Below are 23,494 nucleotides of genomic sequence, written 5' to 3' on the forward strand. Positions count from 1 at the left end.
TAGAGCTTTCTCTTCTCTTGATTCAGAGTGAATTATCTTTTTTTCTTGATAAGATATAAGCATATTAGAAGTTGCAGATTATCTTTTTTTAAAGTAATATTATTCTTAATATCTTCTTTATTTTCAAGTCCTCTCTTTTGCTTGTCTTTAACAATATTGGATATTTGTTTTCTAAGTGTTATCATCGTAGAGCTTTTTCAAATGAAAAGTGCAATGGCACAAATGCAAGAACAATTCAAGGAGTTGATGCTTATGATGCATCAACTCAATTTATTGCCACTTATAGCAATGAAAATGACAGAAAGTAAAAATATAGACATGATTGGAGCTACTTCAATATCTACACCAAATCATATCCCTTCTTTTACAATAGAACATCCTTTGAATGTCCCGATGTAATATGACTATATGGTGAAAATATAATCAAAAATAAATTTCTAATTAATATCTAATTATTTTGGTTCAAAAATAATTCAAGATATTTAAATATGACTTTTATAAAAGCCTTTTAATTTATTTTTTTGTCTTAATAGTTAGTAGGTTAAAGGTTGATTAATAATTTTACCTTCTAGGCTATAGAAACTCTTTTACTATCTTAAAAAAATCATAAATTAATAAAATCAAATTAAAAGAAATAAATAACTAATATGATTGATACTAAAATTAAGTTGATGATAGGATTGGGCTATAAAATCTCTAAGATATCTCTAAGATATCTCTAGGTTAAATTGATATCCTGAGATTATACCATTTGTGAGACAAGGTTGAAATTAGACCAAGAATGTATTTTATTCTAGGCATGGCAATCTGTATCTATTCTAACTTACCTAATAGGCAATAGGATATATAGACGAGGCTTGGGCACTGTAATGCTTTCCGGACAAACTTCGATAGCCATGCATTAATCAGAGACACATACGACTTTCACGAGGAGCAATTCAAAGAAGGAAAGCGTGTTGTTTTCAAATAGCACGCTGGAAAACGATGACCATTTTGAGAACAAAAGCCTCTAAGAAAAATCAGTCGAGATGATGTATAAAAAGAAAAAGCAAAACAAAACAATGGCCTACTCTAATTCATGGGCAAATCCTCTATTCCTACATCCCGCAAGCCGATAAGAGTTAAGAATGCATGGTCGGGGCATTCCCATTCAATCTTGGCTGGGTTGGTCCTCATCCATTCCTGGCTCTGACTTTGGTTGTTGCTCCTGCGGTTCTTGGATGTTGCGTCCCAATTCATCCTTTATGGCCTCCTGTTGAGGGTCTTTAGGAGCGGGTTCAACACTAGGGAAGGCCCCAGAAGGTCGTTCTAAAGGTTCTATGTTCAATAGTTGTTCTGAGTTGCCTATAGCGTCGGCCCATCCGTAATGAGGCTCAGCCCTGTTGCAGCGTTTTCAATCCAAAGGTGTGTCAATTATAGAAAACGAAAACAACCAAAGACTCAAAAGCCAACTTTTTAGTGCAATATATCCTACGAGAAGACGACGGTTGAAATTGTGATGAACTGATTTAGCCGTTAAATTTGATAAGGTGGGTGCAGCTCTTACTGGTAATAAGTGCCCTCCTCAACAATATTATCCCAGTTCTCGCCGCTGGTACTCCTTCCATACTTGTGCACTTTCCTGGTGTACAACCAATCCACACCAATCAATCGACACAATAATTCGAAGCAATGCAGAGGAGCTGACGGTCGTGTAACCTTCCAGGTTTCACGAAGCTGCATACGAGGTCGCTTCTTAGCAGCTGCTACTGAATCACGGGAGAAGGCTCCAAAAATATTTCTTTGAATTCTGCTTATTTGATGTAATCTGCAATTCTGGTTGGTGACTAATTGAGCCACCCGTGCAGATCCAACGAACTGAGGAAAGAGAGGACTATCAAAAAGAAACTTATAGCAGGTTCAATCAAGTTCTAGCACCATTCAAGGAAATCCAGAACTAGAGGTTACCCGTTTCCAAAATGCTCCTCTCCCCATGTTCTCGACCAACCTGTACTCCAGCAAAGCTACGTCAGCTTGAATAGAATGTCAACTGAGAGAATCCATTTCCACGGGTCATAAAAATTGTTTAAATTTCTACTAGATTGGGAAATTTCACCACTACTATTGTACTTACCCTGAGTAGGACCTAAATCCTATAAAATTTAATTATCGCATGGGGTGAACTTCAGATCAAACTGTTCCACAAGTAACTTGCACAGCTTAACTCGAAAAGTAATCTTCTAAGAAACAAAAACGATTGAAAATCCGCGTGTCTCAGCAGACTGAGGGTCAAGAGGGTAGGTGCGAAATCTTACTGTGAAGATAAGCTCGCAGAACGAATACCCTACAAAGCCACATTGCGAAGAGAATGCTGAGACATATCCTAGTAATGCATAGAAGCCGTCCAGAGCACAATGCTGCGCCTTTTAATCAAAAGTGATGTACCTTTATCGTCGTTATGCCATGTTTCGCCTTGTCTTGTTCCAACACCATGGTTGAATTTCTCTTCCCACTTATCACCCCATTTCGTACCCGTGCCGTTCTCTGCCCACTTGTCCGTCCTGCATGATGTGTAAAGAACGATCAAATTTATCCAGAGTTCTCATGAACACTCATAACCTAAAATCTCACACTTCAACGAGCATATATTGAGATTTGATACTAGTTATAAAAGAAAAGAAATGGAAATATCTAACAAAGATCCAGTTAGGAAGCAAAGATGCTATGCCTTTCATAACAAATGTGGCATTACAATTGCGTGCTAGCGTACCATTTCAGTACAGCGCCTCGGCCATCATATTGCTCCTCCCATTTCTCCCACCATCCTTGGTCGTTCAAGCGTCCATACTTATGAGCTCCTTTCTCTGACCAACCCTTTGCGTTGTATTTTTCCCACCTGAACCAAAAAATAATGCCAAAAAGTTCCCTATTAATGGTGACGAGCAACTTCACTTGAACAAAAGTTCCGACTCTAATTGCATTCAAAGAGGTGACAGTAGATTAAAAAAAAGAGTGAATCAGAATCCTACCACTTTTCAAACCAACCAGCCGATCCGGTCCCAGACTTGGCTTGCTTTTGAGCACTTTTCTCAATTCTGGCCAGATTACTGCAACTCGCATGGCAAAAGAGTTTGGATCAATAACACTCTGATGTTTTTTTGCTTTAAAATAACTTGTAAATCGTTTAGTGAGTCGATGTGCTTACAAGGCAAAGGAGGAACAATCTGTAAGTTACGATGAACATCAAAAAATTAATGCACATATTCAGCAGCACGACATGGTTTTGTCAGACAACGGAAATTACCTCAATTCATCAACTCTTAACACCTCTTGCCAAGTCTCCCACCAAGTGTCTCCTTGAGCGTTCTTACCTGTCTTTTCAGCACCTGTTGTCAGAAGTCCCCAACTTTTGTCCCTCAGTCTCTATACGCAAATTGCTCCAAAAGACAAAAACCCTGACACTACACTGCATTATCACGATTCAAGGCGGTGTTTACATGCGAGAATCTGTGCAGCTTAATAGCGTTTGAGATGGTCATCTATAAATAAAACTAGTAGACAACGTCGACTTCATATGAAGCCTGACACACTGAATGTTGCAAAAGACTCATGGAACCGTGTTCATAACTATGGCTGCCACAACACATCAAAGAGTTTGAAGCATATTTACCGAGTTCCTTGTACCCTGTCCAATCGCTTTTCTCCCACCACTGCACCGTATGAAGTCCAGAAACACATGTGTCACCCCCTCCATCGTTGCTTTGAAACCGTGTTTATTATTACTATGATTCAAATGAATGCATGGCGTTGCAGCAAAGGAACATCACAAAAAAGCATTCCTTTAGTTGCTTCCAGAGCTTACATAACCAAGATCATAATCCTTGCCTGCCAGCTCACTTTTTCCTTTTCTTTGTCTTTCTTAATTTCTTTCTTTCTTCTTCTGCATCTTCTTTTTTAAGGCAGAGGAGGAGATTGTTTTGGAGAGCGGGGCGTAAATGAAAGCACAGCAAAAATGATAAATTAACAGTAATAAATACCAAGCATTGACTCTCAAAACATCATAAGGCTTGGTGGATGAAGTGACTTACAGCTTCCTTCCACTCTGAGGAGCCATCTCCGCTACGACCCCCCATGACGGTCCAGCGACACCGGTAACCATTCTCACCGAAATCCACACCAGATTCATTGTACCAGGTGCTTCCGTCTTCATTGACCCCTGACTCACTCTTGATCTCTTTGTTCAAGTTAATCCCCCAATCCTTCTCACTTGCAATCCCTGTGTCTGTAAGCCATGTGAAGAAAAAACAAAAGAAAAAAATTTGCGAAATCACACGCTTTCACGGAAACTCCATTCAGCAAAACAATAGATAACCGCAATCGGATTGCCATATCTGAACAAATCCATTCTCAAGGGATGTCTTTCATATCTCTACGGAAAAGACCATTTTGAGGAACTGAAGTCAATTCAACATTCAAACACAGAAGATTCCTATTACCTCACAAAGGCAAAATCTTAACCCATAATTCACATGATGTATGGAAAGCTTCACGCAAAAGGAACATCGTAGAAATTGAAAGTGATAGTGAGTGGTTACCTCTTTTAGGGGGTGTGTCACGGGGCTGCGACATGCATCGAAGGAGCGTTTGACGGGAGACGGACTCATCATGCTCTCCAGGTTTTCTACGCCTACATACCACCATTTCTCACTTTTCATCGTAACTTCGCTGCCGATTTTATAAAAATATAAAGAGAGAGAGAGAGAGAGAGAGAGAGAGAGAGAGAGCATCCTTGCACTGCGAGGCGAAATGACTGCTTACCTAGCTGAGGCGAAATTCTGAGCGGGGGTCGGCGTCCTCAGCGATGTCCCATTGAATTTTTGGAAGTTGCATGTTGTTCTGTGCTGTACCGATTTAGGTACTTGCTTGGTGGTGGTACAATTACTACTACTCCATCCATCACCTGTCTCCCGCCGTAAATCCACATCATCAAGCTGCACACAATTATTTATGCATAGCCAAAAACCACAAGAAATTGGTCAATGTTGATTTGCTCGTTGCTTAACAACTTCTGCGAAATTCTTCCCATATACGCATCACCAACCGTTTCAAGTTCCCGCAATGAATTCGTTTAGCCGTGTAAGCGCGAATCATGCTTCCACTTACAATTACAGCATTTGCAGATATAAGTGAAGCTCATGGAATATTTTAGGTTCAATACAAATGAACATCAGAACTGCGAGGTAGGTTAATTCTATCAAATACATGCGGTGAACTCCAAAGGTTTCAAAAACATGTAGACTCATTCTTAAGAATACAAGTAGTAGATCAAACCTCGAATGGAGACAATGCACACGAGACTTGCAATGAATTCCGGTTCGGTACAATGGATCTCGACAGTGTGAGCGATGCTGCTAACCCTGCTATCCCACTAAAAAAATCCTGCCTTTCCTTGGTGATATTCCCAGGTAACCAAAGCCCTCTAGCCCTTTTGAGACGGGCCCACACGCCATGCGAGGAAGGTATGGATTGAGGTTGCAGCTGCAGCTGATGCTTATTGTTAGAGCCAGACCTCAGCGAGTGGAGCAGAGCGGTGCCACTGCCGAAAAGCTTCACAGCCATTCAAACCCGCCTCTATTGCAACTCAACTACCTTCTTACAATCCTGATGAAGCTCTTCTATGTATCTCTGTCCGTGGGAATGTTCTCCTACTTCTTGATAAATCCATTGAATTCCTGCCGCCTGCTTGAAATCTTCTGCAGGGACTAGGCACAGAATGCCGCTCTGTGCATTGATTCTGCCTCGAAATGCTAAGTCCGATCGGACACCTGAAAAACAAAGGCGAACGCAAGGGTGGCAATTGATATAACCCCAGGCAATCATAAAACTGGCAACTCCAAAGTATCCGAACTTCTCTTGAGCTCTGACGGGAGGATATGAAAAGCGGCGGTGCTCCACCGACATAGAACAACACACCGCATCAATCGTCGCTGAGACAAACTCGGTCAATTGGTGCAACTAGCTTGCAGAAGCAATATTGAAAGAAAAAAAAAGACAAAACCCAGTTGCGAGATGGGACGTTTAGTACAGGGATGGGATTCTAGTGAGGGGAAGATTTCGCGACGGTTTTGGAGGTTTGTGGAGGGATAGTAATTGAAAAGAAATGCGACGGCCGTGGCCTTTCTTATGCCGCAACAGAGAAACTAGCGAAGCGGAGATTGTCCCAAAGTTCATGCGGTTGCTGAATGAATGTGGTGGATGATGAGAGGACGGTGTTTGTAGTGAAAAGGATCCCCACGCTTCAACCAAAACGTTCCTCGATGCTTGTTCGCCAAATTATTGGAGCCACTCATGAAACTGCTTCACATCACAGGGCTCGCAATACCAATCTTGTTCATGGAGGAAGAAGATTCTGTTTGTAACACTGTGGACAGCATCTGGACATATACTAGTTACTGAATCTTCCTTTTGATTGGTACCACTTGGATTCCTTCTCTGCCGTTTTCTTGGACAGTCACTTGCGAAGGGAAAGAGTTTTTTTAAGCCTAAATAAAAATGAAAACGAAACCATCCGAGTTGCATGGAAAATGAACGATCACGACCCACTACTAATGTCAGAATTTTATGCTTCTCATAATTCAACTGGGTGTGTAAAACCAAGCACCATCATCATGAACTTCCGGAGTCCACATTGCAACACTCTCTGATGGTAGAATCTCAACGAATTGATTCTACGAGAAATTCAAGTGCCATTTCAGTTTGGAGACGCCGTTGTGCCAGTGGAGTTTATTGAGACTAAAACCCAAAACAGAGCCTTTCGGGTGCAGCTCTATGCCAAACATTCTAATGAATCCAAGGTGGTAACCAGACCGCTTTTTGATATTTCTTTACAGTGAAAAGCATATTGGGTGAAGCATGTGGCGTTCCTTGTCCTGCAGGCCCTCGTGGCTGAGAATCCACCACATCTGGACCCGCCTAGCTGGACTCAAGCGGGAATGTAAAGAGCGATTAGGAGAACAAGTCACCTACTCTTGGTCGTCTTGGGACCGCTCCCAGTCACAGTCAAGATGGCGATAACGGCGCCACGTGCCATGCCAGTTGGGAAGAACCCTAATCCTAGAGTAGATGCAGCAAATACTTATGATTCACCACTGTGAACCGTTCTTAAGTCCATTTTATGTAATAACCCACACTTCGGCGGCAAGTCTGCACATCCACACCACCAACAGGTTTGGACTTCCCCAATTCCAAACAACTAAAGTTGAAGCAGCATACAACATTCAAACAACGGTCAATTGACGCGTGAGAGAGAGAGAGAGAGAGAGAGAGAGAGATGTATTAAATCAACCAGAGCAAGCTTGCTCATTCATGGGTTGCAAAAAGCGAACGAGAGGAATTGATTCCGCAAAACTGTACAACTAAGGTTCGTTAATGATTCCCAGCTTCGAAGCAAAGATAATTGACTACGCTATTCAGTGCTTCTTGAAGAATGCCAAAAGAGAGTCATCATTCCTGTAACAGAGTACATGTGCGCAGAGATCGAGAGAGATAGTTCATAGTTTTTAGATACTAAAATGAACAATTGTCGTCTCAGGTTCCTCGAGAAACTCGTAGGCGATGTCCAAAGGTTGTATGGGCCGATCATCTAGAATTGAGTCCTCGTGCTTAGCATTCACGCATACAGCAGCAAATTGTTGCCTAGCTCGAGTGAACTGAGTGCCCTGCATCAGATCGAGTAGGAGAGGCCACTATCAGTTGAGAAACAAACACACAAACATTCTATGTACGAGGGAACTTGCTTTGAGTTAATTGTTTAAGTCACTCAAAGGGGAAATATTCAAAACTAACTAAAGACGAAGAATGTAGGCAGGAAGGCGGGTAAGCGTCGTGCACCAATGGCCTTAAGGTGCAGATGCCGTCCCCTCTAGATTGTCTGCCGAGTGAATTAGAGAACGCAACCGCTCTCTAAAGAAATAATGCAACTGCAGTGGAAAGGCACAGTCAGAATGGCCCGGCGAGAAAAACTAGATTCTTCTTGCCTAGCCAGTCAAACTCAAGGTATCACTCGAAACTTATGTCATTCTTTGTTCTCTATCATCTTTGCGGGAAATGAATGATCCTCATGTCTGCTCTAGCCATGTCGCATCATACGTGGTTGATTGATTACTCCCCTAAGACTTGTAAGAATGTCTGCGACCGTTTGCGAGCCACTAAGTGACCAGGGATCCAAAAATCAAAAAAAAAAAAAAAAAAAAAAAAAAGGTGCACGCCCAGAATGGAATGTTATCATACATTTGTCACTAACAGCAACCTTACTACCAATAATCCATACACATGGACCTATTTCATGCCCAAGTTACTGATCTAGTGACGAATATAGCAGACCCAATAAGTACCTTAAAAGAAATGCGATGATCAGAGGTATTAACAAGATATATTGCATTATTATCTAACGAGATTTATTCAGTGACCAATTTCATAGCATTCTTAATAAGGCTAAAGTTGTGGGCAATGATGATTTATATCTAAAACTGAGGATGTAAACGTTTCAAATTTTCGTTCACCAAGATAGATTGCATTTTCTAAGCTGGGCCAAAAATTTCCTAACAGAATGAGGAGAATGTAAGCTACAAACCTGCCAAAAGAGATGACCACACATGGAGCATTGCCAGTACTCCTCACAAGTTTCTAGCACAGATGTTGGAATATCCTGGGTTGCAGGAGCTTGGGCCTTAGCTTCTATAGATGTAAGAGGTCTCGGAGTAAACTCTCCATTGCATTTGACGCATCTTGACAGTAGCTCTGATTCAGATACCGTGATTTGAAACACTTCCATCACCTACCGTTCCGTAGACAACAACCAAAAGTCAGCTTATGTCGTTACAGAAGCTCCAGGCAAAACGTTAGTAAATTGCTTGCGTGGTTGGCGCTTCACAAATGGAGAAAGTAGTGAGAGAAGAAGAATAATGAGGAGCCATTACAGTCGGACACAATCACAAAATAGAGGTTTAATTAGACTAGTAAAAATACTTTATTAAGGAGTGCAACAGTTCGCTGAAAATCTAACCTCTTCGAGTTGCTCCCATTTCCCTGATTTCTTGACAAAATATGACAGATTGTCAGGCATCAGTCGCCGGCGCAGCAGTTTGATGTCTTTTGTCAGCAATATTCGACCTTCTCTTGTCGCTTGCTCAACCAATTGCCTGTATTCCGTGGAGTTCAGAAAAGGAACATGAATCACAAGACCAATAACACGCTCTACCAACATTAAATGGATGGCAACAAATAGTTCTTATTACACCAAATGCCATGGCTGCATAAATTAGACGGAATACGGTGGTCTCAGCTCTAGGTTCAAGCTTGAAACGTCGTCAAATAGCACAAAGAGGTGGATAGCACGTAGTTCAATATTTACAAGTATAGAATCTACATATGCTTCACAAAAGTCAAATGTCAATACAACCACAATACCTTGGATCACTTTTCTTAGTAGGAGATGATGCTGCATCAACCCCAACACAACGCAATTGTCGAGCCAATCCTTCAACCTGGAGGGCAAAGATTCAACCATCCCAAGGTCTTAGATGAAATTGAATGTTTGTGACTTAATTTTCAGAGTAAGGATAGCACATGAACAACAACAACCGTAGAGACAAATGCAAATTTTAGGTCAAGGTCCAGGCAGTTCAATCTCAACCGAGCGGCTTCTGATGCCAACAGAAGATAAATATTAGTAGAAAAATGTATCGACATAAATCTAAAACTAGAGACTTTGATAGAGGCAAAATTGACATTTAAGAAGTGAACTCACCATTACATCACACAAGAATTTCGGTGTTCCATCTCCACCTATCCTTACATCCCAAGGTGCAGGTCCAACCCAGTCCAGATTTAATGCATCATCTGGATTCTTAAGTGATTCTCTAGCACGTCGAGCTCTGGGCCTTCGCGCACGTGACCTGCTACGACTTTCCTCATTAACTAGCAAACGCTCTGAGTACTTCTTTACGAACTTGGCATACCTTTCGGATGAAGTTTCCTGTTTGACAGTCCCAACAGGCTCAAGCGGTGACGATGGTGGTGAGGGTCGGAGGGCAGCTTCAACCATTTCTGTGGCACTGCCCATCCTTGGAGAAAAGATGTAGCCTGCGGGAGTGGCGGGAACTGTCTCACGGATCTTACCTGAACATGCAACGACTAAAATATCAGGACGCATATACATTTTTGGTATAAGTCATCGATAAGTGTATAGCAAAAAATACTACCTGTCCTAAATTTTCACTAATACCTGATAAAAATTTCACTCATGAAATATGCACTGGTTAAATCTTGTAAAGCCACCCATAAAGTTCAGAGGGCACCAATTTTTTAAGTTTTTGAGACTATTGCTTTCAGATATAATCACACATCATCACTAAGTAAAGCAGAATTAACAAAACAACCCCAGCCTTGTTAGCCGGCTTTTGTACCTGTGAAAAGCTTTAGTCCTGGTTCTCTAAATTCGCGAAGGCTCGATGCTCGCTGTTGAATCATCGAACCTGCTTTATCACCTGCTTCAACAAGGGTTGGAGCTGGACTGATCAAGGCAAAGGCATCGGATAGCAATGTGTCAAATAGAGCAAGTAAACAGTGTGTATCAGCTGCAGCATAAAGAATTTGATCTTGTGAAAGAGGCCGTTGCTCCCAATTACTGCACTGAGCATCCTGCGATGTGTCAACGACATAAGAAATTGCCTTGGCGCCCAAAGCTGTAAACATCCAGGACTTAAATGCTCTTGTCTACGCCTTCAAATGTGCAAATGAACCAGAACTCGGTAGAATAAAAATTGCAAGTCAGCAACTACCTAGACCTAATTAACTAGTAATTGTTGCACATATCCCTTGTATCATACGGCAGGAAACTTTTACCTTACACAAAGGGTGACCAAGAACTGCTTTCGAAATCGCAGTAAGGCTATGTGTTCCTCCTAACACAAACCTCTTCCCCTTGTGCTTTAAATTAGAAAAATTTACATGAAGAAACTCTTTATACAACTTAGCAATGTCAATGTAAGGCTCCACCTGCAAATTTTAACAATAATGCTGACTCAGAACTAGAGCGTTATAGCGGTAAAGCTGATGGAAAAGAAACAGGGTTGTCCAAATTGAGGAGGAAAAACTATCTATGCCAAACGTTTCTATTAAGTCACCAATCCTTCTCATCTGGAACTCAAAGCGACACAAACCAAAGATTGCAAGAAGGTCAAAGAGCTGGAGAACAAACTAAAACACCTTATCAAAGCATCCATTTGCTTCTGGGCCAGGAAAAGAAGCAGAGAGGTGGAGCTGATCTTGCTTAAACGCGAATCCCAGCTTCAAAATTCTAGGTGAACACAACATTGTTTTCAATGGAAATGCAAAATCTGCTGCTGAAAGAGCAAGCAAATCCAATACAAAAATAACTTCCTCTCCAGTGATGAATTCGCTCTCTTCCGGTGTAAGTTCTTCCCCTTTCCATTCGTCTGTGCGTCTAGGGAGCACCGGTACTGACTCAATTTCCTCAACCACTTTTATATCCTGCACATCCATTTCAAATTCATCCTCACCAGCATCGGAGAATTCATGATCAATATCAGGATCATCTTCTCCATCTGATACTGATGTGATCTGGTCATCAGCTCTACCCACGTCAGCTCCTATTTCTGAAACTTGCATTTTCGGACTTCTGGATTCCGTCTCTCCAGTATCATCGCTTGGTTGTCGTGAGCGTTCAATGTCGTTGCCTTGGGACGAACGGTTCCCATCAAAATTCCTGTTCACTCTATTTTCCTCAACCTCTGTGTCTTTACTCCTGAGTCCGTCTTTCTTCAACACATTTTCATTTTCAGGAAAGATATAATTCGATTCAGCATCTCGAGAATCATCCTTACTTAATTTGGCTAACTTGGCTTCTGTATGTTCTGCAGGTTGTTCACCTTCATCATGTTTCATTAACTCCTTCTGTGCCTGAGCAAGCACCTCGAGTAGATTGTCCACATTCTGCTCGGGGTCTCCAGTAGTAACATTCTTCGGGGTGACACCCTCTTCCGCGGACTTTTGGTCACAGCCTGAAAGATCATCCGCCAGCTCGCAAATCTCTCCATTTCTTCCTAGAATAAGGTATTTCAAGCCATCCTCAAGCTTCGTCAGCGTGGATCGATTGTCAACGTGCGTTTCTTCATGATGTTGCTGTTTGGCATTTCGTGCCTCTTTCAACATTTCTTCCCTCTCTTTCCGATCACGCTTTTTCTTCTCCGCTCTCTCCCTCTTCAAATTCTTCCACTCCATTCTCACCTTTCGCTTCTCTTTTTCAACCTCCTCCTGCATCTTCTCCCTCTCCATCTCAAGCTCTAGTCGCTGGTTCTCCAGCTCCTCTCGCTGCCTCTCCACAATCGATTTCTCAGCACTCAAGCTCTCTTCAGCCTCTGCCCTAATTTTCCTCGCAAAAAGAATTTTTTCCATTGCCGTCCAAGCTTTCGACTCTTTCCTGATGCGGCAAGAAATCTGCATAATCGAAACGCGCGGCGAAACGCCAGCTCTTCGCACAGGCTTCCACTCCGCATCCATTGCTACAATCATGGCCTCTTCCAAAGCTATCAAAAAGACTTCAAACTCTTCCGTCCGTGGCGAATCCACAAACAGAATTCGCTCGCGCGGAATCAAAAGCTTCCAAAACGAAGAATCATCAGTTTGTTCTCCATTTGTGCTCTCCAACAATACTCCAGTCTCCATCGCTCCTTAACAACTCAACACCAATTCTTAACCCTAATCTCTCCTCTACCACAACTCATTTCACGATTGCAACAAATTTCACGATTGCAACAATTTTCACTTCTCACAATCAATCCCTTAGAACTAAACACTGAATCACACCACGACCTAACTGGTAGACAGATGTCCTAATACCAATCAAACCCCAATTCCGCAATAAAGGGCTCCAAGTAACACCAAACTCGCATTAGAACAAGCTACACGTCCGAAAATGATTTTTCCCGTGTGCAAGCTCTCAAGTGAACTAAGCAATTACACAATTAGAATTGAATTGAGACAATTTTGTGAAATTGCATGAAGTTGACATTCGGTAGCTGCGACACTAGCTGGTAGGGAGCGCTTTTTTGAAGACCAACACAAAACTCTGAAGAATACCAATATTTGCCGACAATGTCCCGAGAGATTACGAAAAAAAATTGTACAAACTTTCCAAACACATGCAACAGCAACTCCAGGACTAGGAAACGAGTGCAAAGACAGAGTGCAAGGCCGAACTGAAGCGATAATCAGGAGTCTGCCACCTGGTGTGAGTGCGGCGTCGAACAGTGAGAAAAGTGCGGAACAATCCATCTCGGGGACAGAAACCCACTTAATATCGGATTAGTGACTTAATCCTGTTGTTAATTCATAAGTTTTTTATTAATCAACTATCAGGGTATCAATCCGGGTAACAATCTCAGGAGGAGCATAGAGAACGATGGGGAACGCTGAGAGCGGAATTTGACCTAAAGAACCCTAAATACTTAGCTGAGGATTGATTTGAGACTTTGTGCAGCACTTCGCGAGCGGGGTGGCCACAGTACGAGTATCTCATATCCATTTTGCTCACCCTAGCTCCCGAATCGTTGCAGTGTGATCGCTGCAGTTAGATACTATCTACAATTCCGGTTTTTTTGAGTGGCGAGGGCGAAGATTTGGTCCGCTGAAGTGGTTTGTGGAGCGTTGTGAACTACACGGGAGGTCGTTGCGCAGCAGTTTGATGATCATTTTGGGGCGCGGAGGGTTTCGTTGTGGCCCTCAGGTGATGTGCTGTGCAGCAGTACGGTGGTGACAAAATTGAAAGTTTTGAGTTAGGGATTTAGACAGGAGTTTCAAGCATGGCGGAAGTTCAAGAGGCGCCGCAGGCGCCGCACAGTATTGTACCGCCGGGAATGGCTGCAGAGGAGGACAAGCCACGAATCCAGTTGAATATCGACTGGAGTAACGTGGATTTGGACTCCATTATGTTGCCCCCCGGAGATGATATGGGCATCAAGAGGTACGTACTCACGACTGATTTCATTTTTTTGGATGTTTTGGGACCCGGAACAAATTTCTACAATATTATAGCTACAGTCCATGTGTTGGGAATTGGTCACGCACAGCTCTAACCTCATTCTTAGATTTCGGTGATGCATCAGGGCGAGGGTTTAGGTCTTCCTGTTTTATTGGAAAATGAGTTCCATCTAAATGTGGCTTATTCGTCATCTGTTTTCGCTATAAAACAACTTGTTGTTGGGATTCAAAACTGACGTAGATAGATTTACCAAGTTATGGAAGGCATTTGGGAAATTTCTGTGATACAAGTAGTTTCTTATGGAAGTCTTCCGCCGCCATAGGAGTAATCGCAATCATATTCGTACTTCGTTTGCATGACAGCAGCAATATACGACAGTCTATTGTACCTAGTTTCTTTGAACCCTACACTATTTCTAGACAGAACATATCTTCCAGATTTCCCTTGTTTTGAGATATGGTGAACGTGTTTTTGCAGTGATGACGAAGAGGAGGAGGAGGAAACCTTAGAAACTGACACAGGTTTTGGCAATGTTATCGTTGTTGATAACTTGCCGGTCGTAGCTTCTGAGAAGTACGAAAAGCTTGAGGGTGTCATTCGCAAGATTTTTGGACAAATTGGTGCTATCACTCCCAATGGACTCATGATGCCACGGGATGAGTCTGGCAAGACCAAAGGTTTTGCTTTCATCGAGTATAGTACTCCCCAGGTAGTCCTGAACTTCGTATTGTGTGCATGAATACTCGTCCAACCGGATGCTGACCTGTTTGGATGTGATTGTTTTGCTTAACTTTAAGGAGTACCGGGACGGATACACAGGAATAGTAATTTCTAAGAAAGACTCACAATTTCGGGGAGGTTTTGGGAGCATGTAGTTTGACTAAGGTTTGGGTAGGGAGCTTGCGAATGATATTTTCTGTTTTTGCTGATACCAGGAGGCACAGACAGCTCGTGAGCAGACTAATGGCTACAAGCTTGACAGGTCGCACGTCTTTGTCGTGAACATGTTTGACGACTATGATAAGTACATGAAAGTGCCTGATGAGTGGAATCCCCCGGAAATCAAGCCGTACACTCCTGGAGAAAATCTCGTTGCCTGGCTCACAGATGATCGTGGTCGGGACCAGTTTGTTATTCGTTTTGGATCTGAGACGGAGGTCTACTGGAACAATGCAAGTCAGGGGAAGCCTGACCCAGTGTATCACCGCACCGTAAGTACTTATTATATTTACCCTACACTTCAAATTAGAATTCGTTGCGTGTCTGAGTAAGCTTCAAGTGTGCGGATTCTAACAATGCTATTTTGGGGCCAGTTCTGGACAGAGAGCTTTGTGCAATGGTCACCTTTGGGAACCTATCTGGCAACTATTCACAGGCAGGGTGCTGCAGTATGGGGTGGCGAGAAGTCCTTCAATCGTCTCATGCGTTACATCCATCCCCAGGTACTTAGCGTGCTACTTCTTCGACCTATGCCCAGCAACTATAGTAGCCTTTTGGACACGGTTATAGCTTTCTACCTTTCCGATCCTAGATCGAGGGGTAACATCAAGAGTAATGAGAACTGATGTATGCCTCAACTCATTGTGAGCAGGTGAAATTGATTGATTTCTCTCCAGGAGAAAAATTCATGGTAACATACAGCAGTCATGAACCCAGCAACCCAAGGGACACTCAGGTGTGTATAATTTTGCTTTTAATGGAGCTGGATTTTTCTCGACTTTAAGGTTCTATCTAGTTGGAAGGTTACCTCTTAATTGGACGTATGTGCCTTTTTCTTTTGATCTCTGTCTTGTTATTGTAATCCCTGCTCGGCACCTTTCTGGATCCTGATAGAGCTGTGATGTTAGCAGTAGATTATGCATATGGTTCATATATATAACTCATTAACAGTCTTACAATCTGGCATGATGCAGAGGGTTACCTTGATGGTTTTTGATGTTCGAAGTGGCAAGATCCTCCGTGAGTTCAAAGGCAGTGCAGATGACTTTGCCACTGGTGGTACCGGTGGTATTGCTGGTGTTTCATGGCCTGTGTTTCGGTGGGCTGGTGGGCGTGAAGACAAGTACTTCGCTCGAATTGGTAAAAACGCTATTAGTGTGTACGAGACTGAGACGATGGGCCTGTTGGATAAAAAATCATTGAAGGTGGAGAATGTGGTCGATTTCTGTTGGTCACCAACCGACCCACTGTTGTCCCTCTTCGTTCCTGAAGGTGGTGGTGGCAACCAGCCTGCCAGGGTGGGTTTCGAACTGGCTCTTTGATTATGTATGTAATCTACGGTGTGGCATTCCTGAAGTTTGTTGAGGTGCGACAAAATTTTATTTGGCCATCTTCATGTATGCAACTCTGAAAATAATAAGTCGGAGTGCTTACGGCTTGCTGCATCCTTCAGGTTAGCTTGGTGTCCATTCCTAGCAGAGAGGAATTGCGACAGAAGAACCTCTTCAGCGTCAGTGACTGCAAGATGTATTGGCAAAGCAATGGCGAGTACTTGGCTGTGAAGGTCGACCGCTACACTAAGACCAAGAAGAGTACCTACACTGGTTTTGAGCTTTTCCGTGTGAAGGAACGTGATATTCCTATCGAGGTTCTTGAACTTGAGAACAAGAACGACAAGATTATCGCTTTTGCATGGGAGCCGAAGGGTCATCGTTTCGCTATCATCCATGGCGATGGGCCTCGACCCGACATTTCTTTCTACTCTATGAAGGGACGCGTGACTAAGCTCACTACCCTGAAGGGAAGACAAGCGAATGCTCTGTACTGGTCCCCACTTGGGCGGTTCATCATTCTTGCTGGTAAAGCCCGACTTGATCCTCGTGTGTGGTTGAAGTTGTATGTTTCGTTTTGATTGGTGATCCTCATCCAATTCGAAAGGTGTTGGTGATCCTTTCTGTTCTCTATGGTAGTGAATGTGGTGGCTTGTGGAAGCTGAGTACGATATTTATTTGTGCTTTCAGGCCTAAAGGCCTACAATGGTCAGCTTGAGTTCTACAATGTGGATGACCTGGAGACAATGGCGACAGCTGAGCACTTTATGGCCACGGATGTCGACTGGGATCCTACTGGCAGGCAAGTGAAAGTCTCCTGGTGTTGTTTAGGGAACTGTTGTCTGATTTTGAAGTGAATGTTTCTGGTTTTGTTGTGAATTACCACACTAAAGACGTATCAACTTTAACTAATCTATTGCTGGGCATTTTTTTGGGTCGGCTAGTAATATTGGGTGTTCCCATTGTTCTGCAGGTTCTGTTCAACTTCAGTGACATCTGTTCACCAGATGGAGAACGGTTTCAATATATGGTCATTCCAAGGAAAGCTGTTGTACCGTCTGCCAAGGGACAGATTTTTCCAGGTATGTTTGGTGGTTTTAGGCCTCCAATGAACCACCTGACGACGAAGTTGGATTTTGATCTCAAAGTTTCAGTAATTCTGGGTTCTCTGTTTGTGAACCCTATTTATTCACAATCTGCCCTTCTGCACTTTGAGTGTGTTTTCCGAGTGTGGAGTTTGTCTGTTTGGAATGAGTTGTATCCGACGAGCTCACGGAGTGCTGTGTTTGCCAATCGAAGTGACAATTTGCATCTGTTTATTCAGTTCTTGTGGCGCCCAAGACCTCCCACACTTCTCACTCCTGAGGACGAAGCTGAGATAGCCAAGAACTTGCGCAAGTACAGCAAGAAGTACGAGGCTGACGATCTCGCAAGATCTCTGGAGGGCACCGAGAGGGATACTGAGAATCGCCGCAAGCTTGTGGACGAGTGGAAATCCTGGGTCGCCCAATGGAAAGCAGCACAAGAGGAGGAGAAAGAGGATCGCCTCATCCTTCGTGACGGTGTACCGAGTGACACAGAGGAAGACTACGAAGCGGAAGAAGTGGAAGTAGAAGAGATCATCAACATTGAAGAGGAAGTTATTGCATTCGGATTCGACAATCAGGACTGATTTTGCATAGAATTGCAGCCTGGTCACAGGTTTTTGTAGCTCAGTTTGTTCAATTTGCTCCAACCGCATCTTACTTTGAAACGCTGAAGATGTGGACAAAGCAAGCTACGTTAACATCTTTACAGATTCGCTAGCTATTTTAGATGGTAGATTCTTTGTTCGTGTGTAGTTCAGAAAGGGCTTTCTTCTTTGTTATGTACTATGCCATCCGTGAATGAAACAATGAAGGTTTTTGCCTTAAACCTTCGATGTTCCCAAATCCCCTCCGACCATCTTATATAATACCTGAAAGCAGATCATTGAAGCTTTGCTGTGTAGAATCCGTCCACCTAATTTACGATGTCGCTGTATGATAAACACCCTTTAACAGAAAGTAGAACACGGGAATGTCACCAAAATTCTCAATGTCAACTAGCTGGATGTTGCGACATAGTAACGGCTTCTGATCATTTATTAATGGTAACTATAACATCGATTGAAATAAGATGGACCCTCGGGTGGTGGGCAAACAACTCACGACGGAGCACCATGCATTTAAGAGTCCTCGACAGGAAACTTCCAAAAACAAGTAGACGACACCACCATTTCGGATTGACCAAATATAGCAGTATCCGTTCATTAACTTCCAGTGTCTGTACAAAGCCATGCCAATGTACAAAAAAGAAAAGAAAAGAAAAAAAGAAACTAAGAAACAACAGTAACAATAAGAGAATCTCCTGCGAAAAAGCTGCGGTTTCTAACTCAGACTGCGGGTGTCGCTGCAAAGCTACCCGGTTTCGCATCAACATCGCCGAAGCTTGGAGGCTGAGAAGACGCCTCCGGCGAGACAACCCCACCCCTGGCGGCGAATCGCAGCGCATCGGCTTGCTGCGCACCCACGTCCCTGATGGTGCTCATTCTCTGATCGGACACGGCCTTGTCCTCTCGTGCCGTGGCGATGGCTTCCGCCTTTGCATCCTTGTTGAAGGGGTGGAGCAGGATCTTCCCCACCGCCCGAGCATTGAAAGCGGCGTGGTCCACGATTCCCCGAGCCCCCGAGGTCGCGTTCACAATCTCCTCCTTCGCGGCCGCCTTCCTCTCTAGCTTCTTCGGGCTCTGAGCACCTGCGCCTTCCATGCTTTCCCTCTCACCCAGCACTCTCACAAACTTCTCACTGAAAACCTGCCTCACACTTCCGCTGTAATCACGCTACACCGACACTTTGCTTCTGTGCTCGTTGTCGAGTTCTCCGCTACAAACCCACCTCGATGACTCCAGGAAAGCAAATCGGTGCAACAACTTCAGCAACCGTGTAAAACACGAACAAACCCACCGAATCTCCGAAGGAACGTAAAAGCACACTTGGCAACCATATGACGAATCCACTTGGCGACGTATACGTTTGCCAACTGGACCTCGATGTTGGGAATTCTTGGATTGTAATGGCGTATTGTTAAGGCATTTCGTAGCGTAATGCTGCTCCACGTTCCCTTTAATGTTACCCTGCGTTCCTTATTGTTCCCAGCCACACCTTTAAGGAGTGTGAGTGTTCCCTTAACTTTTCATATTGACATGTGAGTTTGAATTACTCATGTGCATATGGACTTGTTCCTGTATTTTATTTTGAAATCCATCGTGTTTGTCAATAATCTTTCAATGAAAGGTTATTGTTGAGAAGTTCTTCACTATTTAATTGCTGTACAATAATTTTTTCCATCCACATGTGTAAACCAAAAACCTCAATGAAAATAAGATTCATCAAAAATGTATTGTGTGTTTGATTATAATAATAATATGGTCAAATAGAGCGATACTTTGAATATCGAAAATAAATAACAAAATCTGAATGACAGCTTACGTCAAGAATGAAATGAAGAAAGCACTGGGATTAACCATTTCATAAGTTTACCAAAAAGCTAAAAAGATCGTTCAACAAAAGCGAGTTGCGTGGGATATGATTGTACATTGAGGTGAGAAATCATCGTGATAATTCTGTTCCTCGAACTACCATTATCCATCACTACCTCAAGACCTTCAAAGATCACTATCACAATGTAGATAATTTCAACATGAACATTTAATCGTTCTCGAATATTACAATTCCTTGAAAATAAGACAATGGATTTTCTAATCAGATTTCTAAACAGCTTCAAGAGTACCCAACTGAAGCTTGTAGGATGTTACATGGAGGCACTTGCTGTCTCCAGCTTCATTTGCAGCTCCCTGGACTTGGACTGCGTTCCAACACAGGGAAGATGTCAAAACTTATGACGAAAACATTCAGAAAATTAATGTAGAATGATGATAATATCCTCAGGAAAATATGTAGGTGTTCATACACCACAGTACCTGAAAGCCTTTGGAGCGTCTCAGCAAAGGATCAAGACAAAGAGCAGTGGAAAGAGCTGCTAGAGCACGCTCCACTTCGCCCATCGCAGACAACGCATCTGCCTGACGCACGAAAGCCTGCATAAATCAAGCGTCAGATTGCAATCATCCCACTCATCCAATGTACGAAGTGAAGAAATGAATGTACACACAACCATTTTTCACATGACAGAAGAAAAAATAAGTAAACGAACAAATAATAATCAATTAAAGAAATGATTCGTACCTGGGCCCACTTGGGAGATATTGCCTCAGCCACTTGGGCGTCATTTAAAGCCCCTTGGAAGTTCCCTTGCGCTAATCGTAAGGCAGACCTGTATTACACTTGTCAAGTAACTTAAGATGATCACTGTTCTTTGACAAACATTTTGAGTATTAAAAAGTCAATCGTACCAAAGGTAGAAAAGTATATACTTATGAAGAATGAAAATGATACCTGTTGGCATAGATAAAGTGAAGACCTCCGGATGGATTGAGTTCTATGGCCTGCAGATGTAATTGAATCGTACCAACAACATGAGAGCTTTGAACAAAACATATTTCAGGTCTGACTTGAGGGTATACGAGCTTCGTGGTTGTACATGTTTCTCAGAAGACCTCGTACTCTGTCGTGCAATGATATTGAAGTGCATATTTGAATTCGAATAGAAAGGGAATGACAAACCTCTGTGTACAATCCCTCAGCTTCCACAAGATTTCCTCGTTCAAAGGCTTTGTTAGCCTGCTGCTTCAGATGCAGCGCTTGGAGATTGTTCTCCGGATTAGAGGCCCCACACTGCAGAGCCAGGAGACGTGCAGCATGCGCCGGAGTGTTACAATGGCTAACCATCATTTCAGATGGTAAAATCACCAAATTAGGACCGTTGCCACATATCCCTGCAATCAAGCAACACATCAACTGTGAGAAAATCAGTACAGAAATCATTGCAATACCATTCGATACCATGTGTCATAATTCACTGGTTAAGGTGACTACCAATACAACTGCATGATTCCACGGTCACGTTGGGCGGTGCCAAGCTCCGGATAACGTCTAACATTTCCAGGCTCCCACTCTTTCTGCACGTCTTGTTGATGCAAACTCGGATCTCATGCTGCTGCTCTCGCAATTTTTGGTTATCGGCCGCATCTGCCCTAACAACCAGCCTCGTCTTACTACGAGGCTCTTCCTTCAAATGCCTTTTATACCCAAGAGCTGGTGAATCTCTGATCAGATATCCATATTTGGGATTGGAACATGGCTTACAATAACCACACTTGTACTCATGACGGGATATGAGGAGATGGCCAGCTCTAGCTAGTCCAGCTGCTGCCATGGATGCACGGCAACCTAATCCGTTAACAAAGTACCTCACTCCACCGATTGATCAGATTTGAACACTGACGAACCAGAAATTCTGCTCTCCTGCTACACCTAACAAAAGCAATAAAACCACTTACAGACACACCTAACAAAAGCTATAAAACCACTTACAGACACAGAAAGATCTTGAGGTCGTCAAATTCTGGTACCGCAAGGGGCAATCTGCACCGCGACACGGGACCCAGGAATGAACTAAAACTAGGGCTGCATAACACCAAACAATACATTATCAGCTCAATTCACTAGCGGGAACGTCCGTTTCATCTGTCTGCCTAACTGTCTGCGCGGCAGCAATCGACTCGAAACGCCTAAGAAACGAAAACCCATTCGATATCAAGTACCAGCCAACGTCCAGCCTCGTGTAAATGCGCATGTCCAAGCGAGAAAATAACGAAAGAGCAGCAGCAGCTGCAAAAAGCGGCGCTGAAAGCTCTGAGCTCGGACCCAGGTGGCGAACTCAAGAGCAATCTACACGAGAAATTGGGTAGCTAAAGAGGAATCGGCGAGATGGGTAATGAGCAACGAGGTGAGGAAGGCGGGCGACGCGAGGCGCAATCCAGCGCGACGAGAAATCGGCAGCGTGGGCAGGGCGATGGATCACAGCGAGCTCTGCGGTGCTCCGGCGGTGGAAAAAGTTCACCTGGACGCTACCGCTCCCGCGCGGCCACGGCACCATCCCCGCCGCAGCCGGTCACTCGATAGCACTTTGCCATGGCGGCAACCGACACCTGGTCGCGTGCATAACGAGCTTAGGTTGATCAAAAGAAAAAGAACTCTAGATTTATTTCTCCACTATTGGATTTGCAACTAATAAAAACCAACCACATTCATCATGATTATCATATTCTTCAACAAGGGTGGATCTATTTTGTAAAAGTATAAGTCTATTTAACATTCTCCTAATAATATTGTCCACAAAACTTGTACATATAATGGAAATAACAAGGAAAAATCTATATATCATATCAAATTTTTTAAAACTCTATTATGGAGCATAGTATCATTTAAAATAAAATATTTAAAAATACTTTTTATTACCATAAAAACCACATATGTAGTATTTTCAATCAAAGTTATTAAAATAAAAGATTTTATTGTAAATCCAAAATTTATGTTTTGTTTTACTTGTAGTTTTAATGTATTCAATGATATATTAGTATGTTTGTTTAATATTGCAACTAATGTATTTATTTTAGATTATTTAATGCATAAGTACTATTTGATTCATATATTTAGCTTCATTTTTTATAATACTAAACATATTATAAACAAATCATGATATTTAATTTTATAAGTCTTTTTTTAAATAAAAATATTTTATTATATAAATTATTTTAAATTATAAATATAATAATTTATATTTAAATAAACTAATTTGAAGACATGTGCATAAAGCCAAATAAATTATTGCCAATAATATCTTTATTTTTATATACTATAATTCTTCAAAAACTTGCAATTTAATTATTAACTAGATGAACTCGTGTCATTGTCATAGAATGTATGACTCAAATGAAGCTATTTATATGAGCCAAAGAATATTTTTCAAATTCAAATACAATACAATACAATACAAATAGAAAGAAATAAAATAGACAATAGAGCTTTTAGACATGAAGTAGGATAAGTAATCTATGTTGTTGTCATAGATAATACACAAAAAAGTAATTAATTTAGTTCAAGGAACTACTTGTGAAATACAAAAAAATTAAATTAAATTAAATTAAATTAAATTAAAAAATTATAAAAGTATGTTAAGACATTTAAAGATGTACTAAAGT

At 42.3% G+C, this 23,494-nt stretch overlaps 4 protein-coding genes across 8 annotated transcripts; 1 reads left to right on the forward strand and 3 right to left on the reverse strand.

The window, feature by feature from the left end:
• Nucleotides 1–1,010: 1,010 nt before the first annotated feature.
• On the reverse strand, nucleotides 1,011–6,210 carry LOC112288503 (protein EARLY STARVATION 1, chloroplastic). 4 transcript variants are annotated; one of them, XR_002971592.3, is made up of 13 exons: nucleotides 5,311–6,210; nucleotides 4,798–4,970; nucleotides 4,575–4,666; nucleotides 4,068–4,261; nucleotides 3,650–3,689; nucleotides 3,284–3,365; nucleotides 3,009–3,086; nucleotides 2,750–2,875; nucleotides 2,425–2,540; nucleotides 2,295–2,323; nucleotides 1,948–2,029; nucleotides 1,547–1,621; nucleotides 1,011–1,379 (listed from the first exon to the last, which is right to left on the reverse strand). XR_002971592.3 is itself a non-coding variant. In XM_024532712.3 (13 exons), exons 1-13 carry the CDS (start codon nucleotides 5,596–5,598, stop codon nucleotides 1,345–1,347), a joined length of 1,368 nt encoding a protein of 455 aa, XP_024388480.1. In that variant the 5' UTR covers nucleotides 5,599–6,210; the 3' UTR covers nucleotides 1,011–1,344. The 4 variants fall into 4 exon arrangements, 3 of the variants coding, with proteins under 3 accessions (XP_024388480.1, XP_024388478.1, XP_024388477.1); XM_024532712.3 differs by having other exon boundaries at nucleotides 1,948–1,987; XM_024532710.3 differs by lacking the exon at nucleotides 2,295–2,323 and having other exon boundaries at nucleotides 1,948–1,987; nucleotides 3,284–3,350.
• A 1,080-nt stretch (nucleotides 6,211–7,290) lies between these two features.
• On the reverse strand, nucleotides 7,291–13,250 carry LOC112288502 (uncharacterized). 2 transcript variants are annotated; one of them, XM_024532708.3, is made up of 9 exons: nucleotides 11,248–13,250; nucleotides 10,885–11,037; nucleotides 10,446–10,680; nucleotides 9,788–10,158; nucleotides 9,448–9,524; nucleotides 9,044–9,179; nucleotides 8,612–8,815; nucleotides 7,870–7,958; nucleotides 7,291–7,697 (listed from the first exon to the last, which is right to left on the reverse strand). In XM_024532708.3, the coding sequence occupies exons 1-8, from the start codon at nucleotides 12,724–12,726 to the stop codon at nucleotides 7,878–7,880; spliced, it is 2,736 nt and encodes a 911-aa protein (XP_024388476.1). In that variant the 5' UTR covers nucleotides 12,727–13,250; the 3' UTR covers nucleotides 7,291–7,697; nucleotides 7,870–7,877. The 2 variants fall into 2 exon arrangements, with proteins under 2 accessions (XP_024388476.1, XP_024388475.1); XM_024532707.3 differs by lacking the exon at nucleotides 7,870–7,958.
• A 291-nt stretch (nucleotides 13,251–13,541) lies between these two features.
• On the forward strand, nucleotides 13,542–18,242 carry LOC112288509 (eukaryotic translation initiation factor 3 subunit B). Its single transcript, XM_024532730.3, has 10 exons — nucleotides 13,542–14,023; nucleotides 14,519–14,750; nucleotides 14,977–15,252; nucleotides 15,355–15,483; nucleotides 15,633–15,716; nucleotides 15,955–16,278; nucleotides 16,434–16,839; nucleotides 17,002–17,113; nucleotides 17,285–17,393; nucleotides 17,636–18,242. Exons 1-10 carry the CDS (start codon nucleotides 13,863–13,865, stop codon nucleotides 17,981–17,983), a joined length of 2,181 nt encoding a protein of 726 aa, XP_024388498.1. The 5' UTR covers nucleotides 13,542–13,862; the 3' UTR covers nucleotides 17,984–18,242.
• Nucleotides 18,243–19,828: 1,586 nt separating this feature from the next.
• On the reverse strand, nucleotides 19,829–22,283 carry LOC112288510 (uncharacterized). Its single transcript, XM_024532731.3, has 6 exons — nucleotides 21,327–22,283; nucleotides 21,015–21,226; nucleotides 20,787–20,836; nucleotides 20,577–20,664; nucleotides 20,312–20,428; nucleotides 19,829–20,196 (listed from the first exon to the last, which is right to left on the reverse strand). The coding sequence occupies exons 1-6, from the start codon at nucleotides 21,664–21,666 to the stop codon at nucleotides 20,143–20,145; spliced, it is 861 nt and encodes a 286-aa protein (XP_024388499.1). The 5' UTR covers nucleotides 21,667–22,283; the 3' UTR covers nucleotides 19,829–20,142.
• Between the last annotated feature and the right edge of the window lie 1,211 nt (nucleotides 22,284–23,494).

The sequence above is a fragment of the Physcomitrium patens genome, chromosome 11 (assembly GCF_059467195.1).
Source record: "Physcomitrium patens ecotype Gransden chromosome 11, ASM5946719v1, whole genome shotgun sequence".
Classification (NCBI taxonomy): domain Eukaryota; kingdom Viridiplantae; phylum Streptophyta; class Bryopsida; order Funariales; family Funariaceae; genus Physcomitrium; species Physcomitrium patens.

What these genes read in the sequence shown, in the direction of transcription:
- LOC112288510 (XM_024532731.3), bottom strand. Translation starts at nt 21,666, where the DNA reads ATGGCAGCAGCTGGACTAGCTAGAGCTGGCCATCTCCTCATATCCCGT. An exon ending in GGAATCATGCAGTTGTATTG is followed by an intron (nt 21,227 to 21,326) that starts GTAGTCACCTTA and finishes GCTTGATTGCAG; the next exon opens with GGATATGTGGCAACGGTCCT. An exon ending in GACGCTCCAAAGGCTTTCAG is followed by an intron (nt 20,197 to 20,311) that starts GTACTGTGGTGT and finishes GTTGGAACGCAG; the next exon opens with TCCAAGTCCAGGGAGCTGCA.
- LOC112288503 (XM_024532709.3), bottom strand. Translation starts at nt 5,598, where the DNA reads ATGGCTGTGAAGCTTTTCGGCAGTGGCACCGCTCTGCTCCACTCGCTG. An exon ending in TTAAGAGTTGATGAATTGAG is followed by an intron (nt 3,087 to 3,283) that starts GTAATTTCCGTT and finishes TGCGAGTTGCAG; the next exon opens with TAATCTGGCCAGAATTGAGA. An exon ending in GAGGAGCATTTTGGAAACGG is followed by an intron (nt 1,622 to 1,947) that starts GTAACCTCTAGT and finishes GTTGTACACCAG; the next exon opens with GAAAGTGCACAAGTATGGAA.
- LOC112288502 (XM_024532707.3), bottom strand. Translation starts at nt 12,726, where the DNA reads ATGGAGACTGGAGTATTGTTGGAGAGCACAAATGGAGAACAAACTGAT. An exon ending in CAAATGGATGCTTTGATAAG is followed by an intron (nt 11,038 to 11,247) that starts GTGTTTTAGTTT and finishes TAAAATTTGCAG; the next exon opens with GTGGAGCCTTACATTGACAT. An exon ending in TTGGTCACCCTTTGTGTAAG is followed by an intron (nt 10,681 to 10,884) that starts GTAAAAGTTTCC and finishes GACACATCGCAG; the next exon opens with GATGCTCAGTGCAGTAATTG.
- LOC112288509 (XM_024532730.3), top strand. Translation starts at nt 13,863, where the DNA reads ATGGCGGAAGTTCAAGAGGCGCCGCAGGCGCCGCACAGTATTGTACCG. An exon ending in GCGGTTCATCATTCTTGCTG is followed by an intron (nt 16,840 to 17,001) that starts GTAAAGCCCGAC and finishes TTGTGCTTTCAG; the next exon opens with GCCTAAAGGCCTACAATGGT. An exon ending in CAAGGGACAGATTTTTCCAG is followed by an intron (nt 17,394 to 17,635) that starts GTATGTTTGGTG and finishes CTGTTTATTCAG; the next exon opens with TTCTTGTGGCGCCCAAGACC.